The sequence below is a fragment of the Anopheles bellator genome, chromosome 2, assembly GCF_943735745.2.
Source record: "Anopheles bellator chromosome 2, idAnoBellAS_SP24_06.2, whole genome shotgun sequence".
NCBI classification, from domain to species: domain Eukaryota; kingdom Metazoa; phylum Arthropoda; class Insecta; order Diptera; family Culicidae; genus Anopheles; species Anopheles bellator.
This window is the reverse complement of record NC_071286.1, coordinates 60,442,188-60,459,617: the sequence shown is the minus strand read 5'-3', so window position 1 is coordinate 60,459,617 and position 17,430 is coordinate 60,442,188. Positions and strand designations below refer to the sequence as shown.

The window sequence follows — 17,430 nt, the reverse complement described above, 5'->3', positions numbered from 1 at the left end:
GATTTTCACCGTCAAATCGAACGCCACAACAGTTGCGAGTGGGTTTCCGCATGAAAAAATCACGTCACGCGCGTCACGGACACAAAACGGTAGCTCTAAGCTAAGCTAAATGCCGCCATCTCATAATGATCGAATGATGCGCTTCCTTAGCGCTCCCAAAATAATGGCTTAAGGCCGGGGCTTAGTGGGGCCGTCGGCGGGACATGTGTCTCTTCCGAGCCGAAGATCGATCTCTGTGCCCGGGGATAGGCGTGAAGGACGCGGGGCGTGTTGTTGTCGGTCCGGTTACTTCTATTGCTACTGCTTCGAGCTGCGTGCTGCGTGCTGCGATAATTTATGGACCATTCAAATTTTTCAACTCGCCGATCGCCGAACCTAGCCCGGCCATCTTCCCGTGTGTCCCTCCCAATCCCCCATCAGTCATCCGAAACATCGCGAGGAAATTCCGCCCCAACACACCGAAAGCGAGCTGGGGCCCCAAAATTAGTTCGAAACTCCAAGCGGCCACGTCACTGGGGACTTGTTGTTGCTGGGGGGGGGGGGCGGAACCAGGGTGTGGTGGCTGGCGAGGGGACGGTAGTCGCTCAAATTCGGTGATGCGCGTCCGAGCGATGCGTTGGCGTGTGTTGCGCGCGCAGAAGCCGCGTCCGCAGATGATAGGGTAAATGGTACAATTTTCAACTTTTGCGTTTGATTTACGATCCGACAGCTCCGGCGGCGGATCGTTCGTGTGTATGTGTGTGCGTTTTGGGCGGAATTTTTGGGAACAGAACCGAACGAAAGCAAGTTCCACTTAGGCAGACGGCTAAATATGGCCAGAACGGAACGGCTGAACGGACTTGAGCCGCACTATTTAAGAGACCCTTGCGAGCAATCGGTCATCGCGGCCCACACTCGGGGCGTCTATTGGTCCGAGAGGCTGAGGCTGAGTGATTGGCGGACCCCGAAAAAAAGGGGGCCAACGCGAAGAAAGGTCAGTCGTGGCCGCGGGCGTTATATGATTGCGCCCTAAATGCAAATATTATTTATGTGGCGCGATTTGGTGGCCGCCATTTCGAGGTCTTTGTTTCGGTGGCCCCCAGCTCGGCGCTGCGCTTTCACTCTTATTTATGCGTTCCACATGTAAGCATAGAACCACCCCCACGGACTCTGCACGAGTGCAGAAAAAAAAAACATAAATAGGAACCGGCGGCACCGGCCGCGAGACCGACCTCTCGAGAAACCCGTCAGATGGAAACCCGTCGATGGATGGATGGTTGGCCGGCTGGCTGGCTGGCTGGCTGGCTGGCTGGCTGGCTGGCTGGAAGGTGGAACCGGGGGGAGTATGGGTGTATGTGTGTTCGGCCCGGCCTGCAAACCCGACAGAGAGTGGCCAGCGACCAGCGGAGCGGCGGAATGGAAAATTGATTTATAGTTATGTGCACAGTTAGATATTATTGGATAATTCTGTCATTGTCAATTCGGCTTGATTTACAGTTATTGTTTTATTACGAGTTTATCATCATCATTATTGCTATTATTGTTATTAACTAACACACATAAAAACACGCAACCGACGGGACCGGGGCCGTTGTGTAAAGCGCGACGTGGTGGCTCCGGTTCGGAGGAGCTGTAGGTTCATTAATGCACCGATTTGTGATAGTGAAATGCTGCTGCTGCTGCTGGTGGTGGTGGTGATGGTGGTGCAGACGAGCACAACGGCACATAATCTAGTCATAAATTGCTTTTTATCGTAAACACCAGTGGGTTTGATGGGTTGATAATGGCCGCCGATGGTTACGGGCCGAATGTGCATTTCCGTTGCTGAAATGCACCAATCAAAAGCTCCCCTGAATGGGCTCGGGCTTCGGTTTGCCAAAGTAACAGGGGCTGTCAAAGTGCTTAGATTTAAGTTCAGATCCTTTCAATTTGATTAGGTGCCACGATCAACAATATCTGGCAGCTGCTATTCGTGATGGGGATGACCGATTTCATGGTGGCGTCAAAAATGCAGCAACGTAATGTAAGTTGAGCAACTCGTTTTTGTTTTTCTGATAACTCAAAAGCCCAGCATATTATTAAAATGTGGGTAACACTACATTGTGCGCCATCATGACAGGACTTGTTAAAATGTTCAATAACTCCGCCATTTTTCAGCCAATTTTGGCAAATGAACAAGATTTGTTTAGGGTATACAATGTCGTTTATTGTATAAAAAATGTTTGTTGATTAGTTTTCTTACAAAGAGACCAAAGAGACGTGTTCCCTGAAGTAACAATTCCAGGTTTGAACCGTAGAAAAAATTACGAATATTCCAGTTGAGTTGTTGAGTAAAATGATAGCTTTTGGGTAGCTCATTTCCACGTTGGCAAACGAAGGCTTTTTCCTTGTCAGAAATGTGTGCTTGTGATAGAGTTTAGTCACCATAAGCTCTCAACAAGAAATCTAACCACCACGCGCATTGGAATTACAAACAATTGAAGATGGACTAATGGAAAGATTTTTTAGCCTTATTAAGTCGTTTAGTTTTACTAATAAAACACCAAAAGAAATAGGCTTGAGATATTTTAAGGAAGCAATAAACTTGGATAAATAATTTCCAACTGTACTATTTTCCTTATATTCCTATCTTTATTTTAACGAATGATCAGTTTACGAAGTTTGGGATCATGTGTTCACGACTGCGACCCGGTGGTCACATTTTCGAATCATTCAAGCGTACCTTTTCTTTTCAAACAGAAAACGAAGCCATGTGGCCGACTTCTTTATTTGGGGCCGACCACTTCAAACGCATCAACACGGCACCACCAGACGGCACACCAGAGCGTCCTAATCCCGGAACCCGTGAAAAAAAAACCCAACGAAGAAGCAATACGTTTGCCGCCACAGGAAAGCAAAAAACCTCACCAAACGTGACATGTGAGTGGTTCTCGTGCGTCGTTAATCATAGATTTATTTCGTTCCATCCATCGACCGTTCCCAACAACTGCGCCTCGACTCGTGATTTTTCCAACATCTTCTCCGGCTGCGTCTGTGTGAGGGTGATCCATCTGTCGAAGCGTCCGGATTGGTCGTTGTGGGCCACATAAGCCATTGGAGCGAGGCAACGAGACGAAACGATCATCACCCTCGCCGCATCACGATGCTCAATGATTAACAACCCTTCGGTAGCCGCGGCCACACATACACACACGGACACATGGAGAGAAGGAGTCCGGAGGAGAGGCGCAAAAGGCCAATCCGAACGATGGACGGTGGCGATCTGGAAAGGGTTCGAAAACGGGGATCCCAAAACCACGCCTGTCCCTTGCTTGCTTCTCTGCGATCTCCTTTTTGCGGTTTCTCTTTCCCACGCACTCGGGGGTCTCTCTTTCGCGCGATCACACACGATCGCGCGCGCGAGAGAGAGAGGGAAAAATCGGCGAAGAAACAGGAGCGCAAAAGAAACTGACCAACTCTAATTGTACTTCGCGATCGATCAGTCCGATGCATGTGTCTGTGTGCCGGCGAGTGGTGGTGGGTGAGCGCACCCTCATCCCTCCACCCACACCACCTACGAGCAGCGTAAGGACGTGGGGCGCGTAAGAGTTGACCAACGCGCCGCACCAACCTTGGCACCGAGAAGTGTCAGAGAGAAAAACGAAACACATAAATAACCATTTATGAGGTATTTGTGTCGGTGCATCCGCTTCTAGTGAACCCTAGCTCTTGGCCCTCCTAGAGCATTGTGAGCAAGTTGGGCATTCGTCGCCCATAAACACCCGCACTTCGGAGTGGTTCCAATTTCACTTCACACAACACCACCCCAGAAAAGAATCGGTTTAACCAGACACGGAAGGGTCACAAGGGACTTGGCCGGCCGGACGGTCGGAGATAGGGCGAGCGATCGAGAGAAGCTATAAATTAAGTTTTGTCCGTTAGAAAGAAGATTAATTTTAATTTAGATAGATTTCGGGTGGTGTGATTGAAGCCCCGGCGATCGCCGGGGTTTCCTATTCTTGGGCGCGCATTCCGAGGTGGCCAACGGAAGCTGCTCCAAGATGATTCCGAAGTTTATTGTACGAAAAATGAATGATCACACTCTTTGGGAGATTTTATTCGAACAAGTAAATGACGTGACAAAAGCGACCCCTGTCAATCTTGTCCCAGTTCGTTTGGGGTTCTCCTTCGACGGCTTGTGTGCCGTAGTAAAAATGGAAACAAAGAAGAGTTCCAACATAGAATTCATAGCATGTTACTCTGGCGTGTGTCTCTCGTGTAAACACGGTAAACGGAGAATGTAACGGCTCGTGAGTGATGCCATCTTGGAACTGGATGTCGAGTGTCGAGTTCCGTCAAGAACATTTTAAACAATGTATAAAGCGTGTAAGTCTATCCTATTTTCAACAGATTGAAATTGAATGATTACATGCTCGAAACAACAAGCCGTCAAGTCGGTCTGTACAAAATAATTCACAACTATTTATTAAAGAGTTCTATCATGAAATGACTGGCAATATTAAAACTGGGTCACAATCATGTGCGGAGCACGTGTGGAAAGTGGCCTTGGAAGGATCCCATTAACCATTTCCCATGAGAGACAGCTTATTCCCAGAAGATAAACTATTTACCAGAACTTCGACGGTGTAAAAAATCCACCCAGCTGAAGGAGGATATCTTAACACTTCCTGAGAGCCTAATTTCCGGTACCCAAGTCCCAGCCGCGCTTCAAGGAGCGGGTTCCCTAAACCAAGTACGCCGTCATCCGGTACAACCGTTAAATACGGCAACCTGGTTGGCTTTTTTCCTACTACTCAATTCTGGCGTAGACCAACACGATCACCAACGAACAATCCCAACGAGCGCAAAAAAAACCCTGAACTAACTACCACTCCGGAATGTCCTACGTGGTTGATGGTTATTAAAATGAATTATTGCTCCTCATAATTGACATTTGTCACACGCACCCCACACGGCCATCGTTTATCGGGTTTCCGGTTGACGAGCGCTTGCGGGTCCGTGGATTGTGATTGCCGGTTTAATTGGGCCGCCAGCCACCGAACCGAACACGATCGACGCTACCTTTACGGGGAGGGCCGATTAATAATGAAGGTCCCCGAGTCGGAACGGTGGATATAAATTAGGCGAAGTTGTTTTTCTCGCTCTTCTACTTCGCCGGAAATCTTCTAAGGGGCGCGAGAAAGCATCACCGTGACACCGGGCCGCGGCTACCGGTTCGTGAGTGTCCGGCAGTGAGGAGGAGTGTGTGATTCCGCGGGGGCTTTGGAATCAAAAATATTGTTACGACTTCCACACAGGTAGCTACCGCCGATTAGAACACACGCCGAGGGACCGACAGCTGGCGCTGGCGGGATGTTCCCCCTTCGCTTTCCCAGTTCCAGATCGTTTGAAGTGAATGAACAGTTTACGACCCACATCGGATCGGAGACGGAATATGTCGTAAATCGTTGGGGCCTCCGTTTTTTTTTCTTTTGGGTCCGTCCTCGTCCTCTTCACTTGCTCACCACGCTAATTACACACGTGTGTGGTTGCCGGTCATTTGCCGGAAAAATCAGAAGAAAGAGAGAGAGAGAGAGAATCGTCGATTCGTCTTCTGACGGGTCGAGAGCTTCAACCCAGAAAAAGACATCGAAACTTATTCGCGGGCCGAGCACGTTGCATTCACGCACGCACGCAAGCCACACGCAACTACCACACCATGTGGAGCACACGAACACTCACAAACACAGGCAGCAAACACGAGGACCCGAAGGTCAACCGCGCGATGGCACGCGAGCCGCGAACGGCCGGGAAAAGCGCGTGCACATTCGCACATTTTCCCTTCCGTTCGCGGGAAAACCTCGGCTCGGTGGGGGCAGCGAACCCGCAGCACACACCCGCACGCACGCACGCACCAATGAGCGCGCCAAAAGTTGGCCCAAGGTCCGCTGGCTGGCATGTGTTTTGGGGGTCCACGGTGCAACATTCTGAGTCTGGAGTCTCTTTAACGAGGTAATTAAAAGCCTGGCCGGCAATAAATTGCCAGCCTCTGGGGGAGGGTGATTGTTAGGAGGACACGGAGACTCAATAGATCGTTAGGAGCCTGGCACACGCAGACACACCGTCGTTTAAGTGGATCAAGTCCAGTGGCTTTAAGCGAATTCGTTCGTTGGCCAACCTCCCGGAAAATCGACATGAAATCATGGACACTTCGCATAAATTGCAATAAATCTTGCAAAAACATTCCGCTTCTAAACACCACCAAGGGGACAGGACCCAAAATTTACCTCGCGTGAAGGGCCTGTCGGTAGATTTCCAACATCACTGCCTCGTGGAGCATCATCGATGGAAGATTTGGGTTATCAATTTTTGAAACTTTACTGTAACTCGGGCTCGCCACCAGAAACCGCACCGGGCGTGTCTCTGGCTCTGGGTGTCGGTCGCTTGGCGGACCTCACTCCTGCCGTTGAAAATGTCGTCTTTTTTGGGCCGCAAACACCGGCCACTTCAGAGCACCCTTCGGTCACTGGGAACGCGTGTCACAATCCGTCACCATCCGGACAATTCTTTTGCGTATACGTCGTGTTGCGGCACCCGTTTTGCGTAGAGCATAAAATGAGCTAACGAAAGTCGCGATCGCGGAATCAGTAACAGATCTATATATTTTCTCGTATATTCTCGTATCGTGCCCTTGGCGGGGTGGGGGACGTTGGGGCGTATTTCGTATAACGGCAGATTCACTTCGCAGGTATCACAATGTGGGCAACTCGATTCACTCGATTTTTCGCACACTTCTCGCTTCGTATAACTCGCCCCATTCTTCGTCGTGATCGTATCACTTGGACTTCATCACACCGCCCGAGAGGGTGCCGCGCGGACCGGGGAGTCCAGGATCCCCGGGGCGATCCGCGGATCCGCGTAACAACCTTCCTTCTCTCTGTCTTCTGTCTTCTCATCTCATCACAGGCGTGTCACAATTCACTTCATTCTCCGTGCGTGTTGTCGGTCCCCGTCCCGAGATGCCGTTAGCGTGTGTGGTGGCTCCCGAGCCTGAAAGCTCCGAACGCCGAGGATGGTTCGCGATGACTGGCCGCGTGTGACGGAGCAGGTGGCGCACAGGACCTGCTGCCGCTGGGCCGAAGTGTGAGTTCGTCGGGGCACGCGCGTGTGTCCGGGTTGTCCGTCCGGTTGTCGGTTTCGCGTTTGAGTGACGGACCGCTGCTGACTGTCGTCCCGTACGCACGGAATCATTGACGTGACGAGCGCCGCGACAGAGAGTCTTCGGCTGCGACTGTGACGAGCCAACAGTGACACATAGCGGCAGCCGCACGCACACCACGACTCGTCGATGGCGTCGTGTCGCGCGCGCGCGAAGGACTCTCACGCCCCTCGCTACCCCCCTCCTTGGGCCGCGGGCACTCACATACACTCACAGCCGTTTGCCGTCCTTTCTCCAGCCACCACCACCACCGCCGCACACGACCGATGACGTCGTCGTGATCGCGTGACGCGAATGCACGCGCTGCACAAGACGTGTCCTGGGGCGAAGGACCTGACACCACCCACCGGGAGGCAGAGATCTGTCACTGTTTGACGGCTGTTACGAGCTCCGATAAGCACTCGAAAGTGCCTCCTCCTCCGTTTTTCCTTATTCGAGCTCTCCGAGCTCCTTTTTCGTTGCAATGAGGTTCGGTGGCTACCACTTTGTGACAGCAAATCGTGTGCCGTCGAAACACACGGAATTCACGCGCGCGCGAAAAAGGACACCGCCGGCGACGAGGACTTCACCGGGGCCGCGTGTATCGCTCTGTTCGCCTGTCTACAGAAAACTGAGTGATGGGCCGATGCATACTCGATGACCGACCTCGGCAGCAGCGAAAAGAGGGTTGCTTCGATGCACGCACACCATCGCAAGCTGTCGGCCCGCTGGGGAGGGGAGCATCACGAACGCTGAACGATGTCGAGTGGTGGGGAGTGTTCCGATGAGGAGAAGCCGAGCGAACCGGTTTCGGGTCCGCAGGACATCGCACGCACACCACCGGGGCGGGTTGCATGTTGTTTTCATAATTTATTGTTATTGTTGCGTTCTCGCTCTGGCGGCCCGGCTGAGTGACGGGTGCAGCATCATCGCGGTCGGGGTTGCGTGTGCGCAAGGTGAATTCGACGTTCGTGTGAGTGCCGCTCGGGTGAGTGCTTCGGCGTAGGGGAAAAATGTCGGGCTGAGTGTTGGTGAGTGACGGGCCCGCGTGTAAATTATGGGACCGTTCGAGCCATTCCAGTTTCGAGACCGAACCGGTGCTGATGACGGCGCTTCCAGAGGCCGCCGCGGTGCGTTCAGTGCATAAATCATCATCATTAGCAGCAGCATCATCGTCTCGGTATCATCTTCTGCGTGGGGGGCTGGGTGGCCACCGATAATCGTATAATTGAGCATTACTTTTTATGCTCCCGTTCCGCGTGCGTGTGCCGGTCGTTCTTGGGAGGCATCAAATTTGGTGATTCCGTGCGTGCGTGCGTCTGTGATCTAGTGACAGTTCGAGATGTCGATTCCAAAGTAGCGACTAGTGAGGGCGTTTGGGGGTGTCATTAATTTGACAAGAAACGGGGGCGGTGGGGCACACGGCCGGGCTCGCGTCACGCATTTTGATGAGCTTGAAATCGTTGACGAAAGCCTCCCACCGGGCCGGGCCCACCAAGTTCCGTTTGTTCGGCTTTATGTTTTCGGTGGGTGGTGGCGGTCCTCCCCCACCGGGACATAAACATTTATGTTCGCGCGCGTGTGTGCCATTTTACTTCTATTGCTTCCGCTGACAAATGCTTATCTGATGGTTCGTCTATTTTTTCCCCCTGCTGTTGGGCGATTCCTGGGGGCTTTTCCGTGTGGCCTTCGTGGAAAACTCATTACACCAACTTACACCTTGGCGCCTTGTAATGGCGATGGTTTTATTCGGTCGTGGCAAGTGGCAAATTATGCGCCCGGCCACGTCAAAGTATGATGTGAGTGTTATGAGTCGAAGACGGCATAAAACCCGGCCGCCGAACCCGGTAGTTCCGCATAAACAAAGGACATCAACAACAGCGCGTACTCCTTGAGCCGAGTTTTTGTTTGTTTGTGACAAATTGCACGGAACGGAAAAGGTCCCTTCCGTGGGACGTTGCCAAGATGGGTTTAATGGCGTCAATTCATAGTGCAGATTCATAAATTGCCCGTGGCCGTGCGCGATGCGTGAAGATTGTATGCAGGGCCATTTCGAAGCCATTGCACGTCGCATTGCCCGGTGTCTGGGTCTCTGGTTTATTGTAGCGTAATTTTTAGGCCGGTTTCTAGGCCGGTGAAGCTGCTCGATTTTTGGGACGAAATAAATTTGAATAGTAAAAGGACAACAAATGAGTCTTGTGTTTCAGTTGAGCGTTGAGCAGCTTTCTTGAGAAATCTAACAGGACTTGGGCTCTCGGTTCGAATCGCGTAAGTATTCTGGAGTCCAAAGTGGCCTCTAGTAAGCATCGTGTCCCAACCACATCGGCAGATTATGTAGTGAAGCGGATCCCCATACAGTCCAACATTAAACGCGCAGAAGAAGGACGAGAATCGGATCGAGTTCAAAAGCAAATCCATATCGTTCTCATTTTTTGCGAGTTTCGCTGCTGCTGGAAGGACGAGCCTTTTGTGCGAGACCGGCTCTAGCAAACCGCAAAGTCCGCTATCATCCCGCGGACCGTAGCCGGCGATTGACGTTTCCGAAAACCACTTCCGGCACGAAGCTCTGACGTTGACCACGGCGACAACGACGACGACGATGAGCAGTCAAATTCATTAGCACGTGCTGTTTAAGGATTTTTTTTTCGCCGATTTTTTAATTTTTATGTTCGGCGCTTCCGTTGCGCGACGACCAAGGACGAGTTGGGAAATTTAAAATTAAATGAAGTTTTCACGAAAACCCACACCAGCATAGAGTACCGACAGGACGGGCTATTGGATTTTGTTTTAATCAAACGGCTAAACCTACATTTTTTATGGTTTCAAATTAATTAAATAAAGAAAAAAAGTTGGCCTCACAAATCGGCAGCAAACGATTGCTGCAAGGATTCGCTACACGTTGCCGCGTTACCCGAGCGATGTGCTTAACGTTACGTTCTTCGGAATGACAAACTGACAACCCGTTCCCGGCGTGGCACCTTGGGCGAGTTCAAAAATAGTAGTGCCGCCGCGAGTCGTGTATTTATTTTCCCCATTTTTTGTCCCGTGCTGGTTAATGGACCCATCAACCGGTGTGAAGATTCGCTTGCAGCGAATTGACAACCAGCGATCCGGCGCTGATTGATGACAGGGGGCCCCATATTCTTGTCTTGTCTCTGTCGTCGGCTCGTCCTTTTTTTATTTGGCCTCCCGATGTCATGAAATCGAACTCGGCAGAGCTGCAGTCCGGGCGCGCTCTGCTCGAACGACGACGCCCGAATTGATGGCAACTCGATCGGGGTGACTCTGCTGTGGCCGGAAGTGACAACGGCGCCCCAGCCGCCCCGTCCGTCCCGGCGTTTGCCGAAGAAAGCCGGCCGAAAAGCAAAATGAAAGAAGGCTACAGCAAAAAAAAAAAAACTCAAATCATCAACTGATAAGGACGACACGGTGAAAATGGGTGAAAATGGTGAAAAAAATCGCCGAACAAACAACAAACAAACGGAACGGTTTCGGTTCGGGCTGGAAAGGAAAGTTGGAAAGGAGCCCGCGCTGCAGAGAGCTGCAGCAAGGAACTGATAGACAGTGTGGCATTTGCCGGCATTTTTTTTTTTTTGGTTCGGGCTTTCAGCCACCCAATGCTAGTTGGCCCAAAACTAACCGAGCTAACCGAAGTCGAACGATTATGCAAAATAACTGCAACGACGACGGTTGCAGCCAAGTCGATGAAATAAAACAAAACCGGAACGGAACGGCGCGTCCGACGTCGAAAGCGGAAAATCTATCAAAAATCTAGCTCCCATTATTGATATGTGTCAGATTGATCGTGGCGCGGCCGAAGAAAAGTGTGTTGTGGGAAATTAGCCGCTCCAAAGTGTTCCCCCGAGCATCCGACCGAGACGACGCTCCGGGCCGCCCGGGGGTTGTACTCTATTTTTGTGCAAATAGTCGGTGTGCTGTTTGCAACGTTGAATGGTGCTGCACCGGGCGCCCGCTACATAGACACGGCGGGCGACTCAGGTTTGAACTTTGGCCAGGCCCAATGCACCCGTTCGTTTGATGTGATAGCTGCAGACAAGACAACGTCCGGGCGTGTTGTTGTTTGTTGGGGCGACTATGTTTTGGCATCGATTGGCAAAAGCTTTCCCGAAAGCCAAGCTGGCCGTTGACGAGTGGCAAGACGGTTCTTTTCGCCGCTGCTCCCTCTAATCGTTGCGCCGAGCGCGAGTAAGGTCACAACCCTTTCACCGAAAATGATGCCCGGCCGATGGTGGCCGGACATGCCCCACCGGACGAACTAGGCTAGACTGCGGACTGCGTGGCCCGAAATTGAATTCCGTTTATTGTAGGCGATTATCACAACGGAACGGAACACTGAGTTCGGACGCTGAAAGGACGCACTACGGTGCGGTGTGATCGTAAATTTGGCCCCCGGCGAATCAGCGAGACCCACCGGGGCGAAAACTGTCTCAACTGCCCCTTCGGGTGTTTTCTTGGGGAGGTGCGTGAAACCCCTTTCTTGGCTGGCGACCCTTTCGGGCAAGCTACTTCTTAATTTTGCGGTCCTCTGACTCGGCCATCTTTACCACGCCGGCTCGGCTCGCCGTTCGGAGTGGTACGTTGAATATCTCATAAACCTTGGCGTAAACACTCTTCGGGGAGCTGTCAACGTGGTGTGGCGTGAAATGGAACAACGGGACGGGCCAGCTAAAAGGAAGGATTCGTTGGGCAACTATTGTGCAAGAAGGTCTTACGGACTGTATGGCAATTCGCTTAGATTACTGATTTTATTTGGAAAAGTAATTTTTTTTCTATTTTCTTAAAGAACGGACTGGACCGTATTTATAACTGCTACTTCTTAAACTCATCGACATACACTGTATAATGAGATGCTTAGGGCTTCTACTAAATCTCTTTCAGTCATTCGACGATTTTCCAATATGATATCCTTTATTTTTCCACTACTTCAGGGTTGTTGCTGTTTTCGGAAGCGACGAGGATCGCTTTCAGGGCTTTCCAGCAACCCATTTGTCCACTGTACCAATTGATGGCGAAAAGTCCTTTTATGCTTTCAACATTCGTTCATAAATTTCCTTTAAAGATTTAAATCTTCCAAAAATAAAAATTCAATTACTACACGATGCTTTATTTTTCTCATTGGAAAAAATATCCGATAAGTGATAAAATCCGATCCGATAATATAAAATAAGTGTTCGATTGATATGAAACTTCAAGTACGTTCATTAGGCCAAATTAGGCCAAATTAGGCCAACAGCAGCGCCCTCTGATATTGAACTGCAAAACATTTTGAACAATCCATTACAATACAATACTAATACGGAAATACTTTTGGGTAAGTAAACTTCGGATCAGAGTAAGTAAAGTAAAGTTCGGATCAGAAGTTGACCGATTAATACTATGAAAGAATCAAATTGGCAGAGGAGCATCACTTTGGCTCTCATCATATTTAGGCGCCAAGCGGTACCGTAAGACGTGCGTGAAGCCCTCACATGGCACTGGCGCCAACACACACAGCAAAGTTATGCTGCCAATTTAATCATAATCAAACCACCGAAAAGTGGCCCATAGGCCATGTGTGCGCGAGGCCAAAACCTACCGGTGGCCTGTGTGTCCTATGCATCCTATGCATACTGTATGCCATACGAGAGCACATTTTCCCGGCCCCGCATCACACTGCGGGTATATTGACTGGGGGCACTATTTATGTTACGAGCGGCGAGTGAAAGAAAAGAAAAGCGGCTTTACTTTGCACGGGGCCGCAGGGCACAAAAAAAAAGGAAACCCGTGCGCCAATCTTCTGCCAAACACCTCTGGGGAGGAAACTCATCGAAGGGCCACGGGGTGGGCCAAGATTGTGCTCCCATTTCGATGGCCGATGGTGATGCCGGGCGCGCGTGGTGGCCCAAAAAGATGTTATCATCCATAAAATATGACGACTAAAATACGCACCCGAAGAGGCTCCACCTCCGTAGGCTTTTAACTAACGCCGGGTGGCTGGCTGGGGCATTCCTTGAGGCCGCGCTCGAGTTCCACTCGAGGACAGGACGACACAGGTGAGAAAGTGAGTGAGTGAGTGGGCAGATGAGCGTTGACTTCTTTATGGTTAATCCCTTAAGCTCAAGCAGCGCCCGGGTGACCGGTCCGGGGTGTCTTACAGCGCGTCACAAACGTTTAGCCTGATTATCATTTTATTCGCTTCAATGCTGGACTCTTACAACGGATTCGATCTAGATGGCTAGAGTCGGGTGCACAAATACTTATGCTGTTGCTCTTCTGTCTCCTGAGCCCTCGAATACTTGTTGCGCTTTGCGTGCCCAGCACTGTGACGGGTTCCCTTCCCGGTAGATCGGGTTAGCAGACGTGAAGTAAGTGAGGGAAAATATCACCCAAGTTGACACCGATCGGTGAATGCTGGCTGAATTGTGCGTAACCCCCGGCCGGCGTATGCTTAGCACCCTTCAAAAGGCGTCAGCCAACGGCTTCCGTAAGAGACTCTTTCACGGATTGAGGCTTTGGGTAAATTTTATCAGATAATTTGCCGCTGGAGAGAATTTGAGCGAAAAATATGAGACCCGGTGCGGGCTAAACGAATGTGTTTCCGATTTAATCAGTCCCGGCCCGGCCCGGCGCTCCGGGGATCCCCGTCGGATCGCTGGGAAATCTTCGATCGCTTCCGGCACAGTCAATGGAAGAGCCCGAACCGAGCTGCCTTTGACGCGGGACGATGGTTGGCCACTGGCTTTTGGCAGGTGACAACGGCTTTCGGTAAATTTACGTGACTCTAAGTGCTGCATTAAGCGCCTAGGTGTTAGCGGTTCGCCCATCCGCTGGGAGACCTTTCTTTACGGAAGAGAGTGAGAACATGTACCGGTGGCGGTGGGATGGAATTGGATGTAAATCCTGATTCCGAAAATTACCCGACATTTTGCTACATTTGTTTCGTACAATGCTGAGGTATCTTTTATATTTATAAATTTTTGAAGAATAATATGAGATGTTATGCATTATGAAGTGGAATTGTTCTGCACTTTCTGATAAGATTTTTTAATATAACTATTTATTTGTTTATTTCATGATTTATTTTGTGCAATATCAAGCCCAAAGTGCAAAATCGTTTATTTTCCTATTTATTTTTCAATATCTGGTAGGATGGCAGCTCCTATCAGCTGTAAACCTCGTCTTCAGTTTCAGCGAAAACATTGAATTGGTCAATGTTCATAGGCCTTCGAGGCGCTAGATCGGGGGAACACCCAACGATGGGCCCGACCACGGTGCAGGGTGCCCAAAATTGTGCATAAATTTTCAAATCTTTATGCTGCGGCCCAACACCAGGTAATAGTTATTAGTTTTTCCGCGAAGCGCAAGCACCGTGAGCGATACCGGACCTCTGTGTTTTTGGTAGAAGAAAAGAAAGAGTGAAAAAAAATCCCGGAATGGCAATGGTGCCGGAGAAATTGAGGCCCGGATTGCAGCGGAGGCCAGAAGAAATCAACCCCGTGGGGCAGCACGCGGCCAATGGCTGCTGATAGAGTCATAACAAACAGCCGTTTGCTGACGTTTGCCGTGAACGGGGACGAAGATGAACCAGACGTCGGTTCCTGTGTTGGACACGCCAGCGCGCCGGGCGCCTTCGAATGGCCGCAGCACGTGGACACCGCCGGCATCCGGAACCCGGGGGGAAATTGGACTACGGGGTTTTTTAATCGTAAATTATGGTCGCCATAAATTATAATTAAAAGACATTAAAATATGAATTTATGATAATAAAATGCAATCGTAGCATGTATCAGACGGACGTTGAAAGAACGGAGAATGTTCTACACTTGCCGCCGGTCGGCCGGAAGGGGTAAGAGGGTGCCGGTGGGGAGCGGCTGCCCAAGGACGATGGTCAGTCTGATGCTCTTATCGCGGACGAGTCTTCCGTCGATGGTTGGCCTGGCGGTGATGCTGCTGACAAGACGGTGACATGCACGAAATCATGGGTCCGTCATCATTGATTGCTGTGGCTTAGCCAACGAAACTTTTGAACTTTAATTCTAAAATGTCTGCTAAATCTTCTTTCAAATATAATGCTTTCTTTACACAACAATCTCTATCGGCGACCGTTCGTAGAGGGTAAGGAATCGTGGCGCATAACGCTGAACCCCTTTTTATCCAGACTCTAGCCCCGTCCGCAGCATCGCAGGGCAGCGTTTGTGTAGTAACTTGATTTATGTCACTCATGTCGTCAATAAAGTGCCATTATTGTGGAACGAAGCGTGTTCCAGGATACAAAGAATAATGTTATTGCAGCTCGGCTACGAAGGAAGGACTACAAAACAGGGAAGTGCACACAGCGGGATGCTGGGCGAGAGTTGCGTTGAGCTGTGGCAAGGCCATTGATGCGCATTGCTGGCATGGCGTTAAGGAGAAAGCACTAATGAGGGACTGGCGCGTAGAAACAAGCCGGGCGTGGGTTTGTTGCATACTTCGTGTACGGCTTTAATAATGGCATCCTGGCTCTCAAGTAGTTCAAGTTGGTTCCAAGTTTTAGTAGAACAGTAGAAAGAACTGTCTTCGTCCTTACTAAAGATTGTTAAAACATCGCAACTTCGAGTTCGCAGATAGACCAAATAGCGGTCGGGGAAGCGATATTCGTCCGCTTTTCTTTTCTGTGCCTATTTGTCGTCATGTGACAGCTGGCCCTTGAGGTCGTCACAGTCAGTCACAGTTTCCGAATGACGGGTCTTCGGGTTGTTTTTGAGTGACAGACGAATCTTTTGGCTCATCGATTCGCCCACCTTTTTCGCCTGCAAATAGTTGGAGGCCAAGTTCGTCGAGACATATTTTGGTTGGTTCTGGAAATGGCGTCATGTCACCTAAATAACCTGTTAGAGATAGTTTTTCTCATGGTTAGTTATGAGCTGTCGATCATCTTGATGGAGTAGTACGAAAAAAGAAAACGTCTAAATGTTTGAGAACAAACTCCGAATAAGTTGACCTCGTACTAATCTCGTCCTTTTCTCTGTTCTCGCTCGTTCATTGAATCAGTTTTCTTCGGTTGAAGGCTTATTTGAAAGCGTTTGAGTTTGAGGAAATAGTTTTGCGCAGAGCAAAGCACAACCCTGTGAAAGGTTTTCTGTGCTGTGCCATTGACAATCCTGGCGCTGCCCCTGCTCTCCGCCACCGAGGTAACTCATTTGACACGAACTCTAAGGAACAAGAAAATCATTTTATCTTGAGCCGCACATTGACCAAGCTTGAAGAGTGTCCTGGGCAAGCGGCTGCGTCCTAAGAAAACGTCTCCCGACCTACCGTGTCACCATGGGGCTGGGGCTGTAATGGAAGAGGCTTACGCCTGAAGGGCATCGTCGCCGGGACGCCTTCGCTCGGTTCGCTTTTTCCAATGACACGCCACACAGGACACGCAGCCCAAGTCCGGGCGCCGGGGGAAGTCGTTCGTTGCAATTGGCACGCCCGACCAGAAGAAGATGATGCTGGTCTCGGCCGAAAACTTTCTCGCCTTTGCTGGCTGACCTCCGTCAAGCAGGATCCGTTGACGTTGGCGCTGGTGGAGCCAGCGTAGGGTCCTGCCAAGGAGCCACCGAGATGCAGATGCGCATCTTCGACCGGGGCCGTAGTTACGCAACAATGCCGCCGCCGGAGCTGGGCGGCAGTTGCTTGTCGCAAATGCAAATAGCGTCCAGCGTCCTCTGGGTTGGGCTGGGTCGAGTTGATGGACGGAAGATGTTTTGTCTGTTCGATGTCAGCTTGAATTAAGAAAGTCCTGCCGAAAGTTACGAACGGAATGAAGCGTCCGCTAGATCCTTCGGCGTCCTTTCTTTTCTCCCGGAGCCCGTCCCCGAGCCCAGAGCCGGAGTGAGTGAAGTAAATGCAATTGCAATTTGCATCGCTCCAGTGCCGAAGAATGCACCGCATGACGTATGGTGCCATGTTTGAAGGGGAGGAAAATTGCATTTCCAGTCGACCCGAGCCAGAGTCCTAGGTTCCAAAACACGTCGGATCATCTTCGCGTAAGCACTCACATTCACATGCTATAATAACAAACACCAACCGGATTCCTTTGCATGTCACTTTCTTTCTTTTCCCGCTTGTGTCCTGAGATTAATTGCTGTAAATAATTTTGAAAAACATTCAAAGCCACGCTTCTTGTCCGGGACGGCCAAACCCAGCCGACTTGACAAGGATGCACCCCGCAGGTAAGCGCAGGCAGGAACAGGACCCAGCAGTCTGACCCCGGAGAGGTGGAAGCCCACGGGAAGCCGGGGAAAGGA

General features: G+C 50.5%; 1 protein-coding gene across 1 annotated transcript in view; it reads right to left on the bottom strand.

Moving 5' to 3' along the window:
- Positions 1-6,301, bottom strand: part of LOC131210250 (protein tiptop) — a 12,141-nt gene extending 5,840 nt beyond the window's left edge. Inside the window, exon 1 of the mRNA XM_058203464.1 lies at positions 6,246-6,301. Coding sequence (XP_058059447.1) covers positions 6,246-6,301 — 56 coding nt within the window. The remainder of the gene's footprint in view (positions 1-6,245) is intronic.
- Between the last annotated feature and the right edge of the window lie 11,129 nt (positions 6,302-17,430).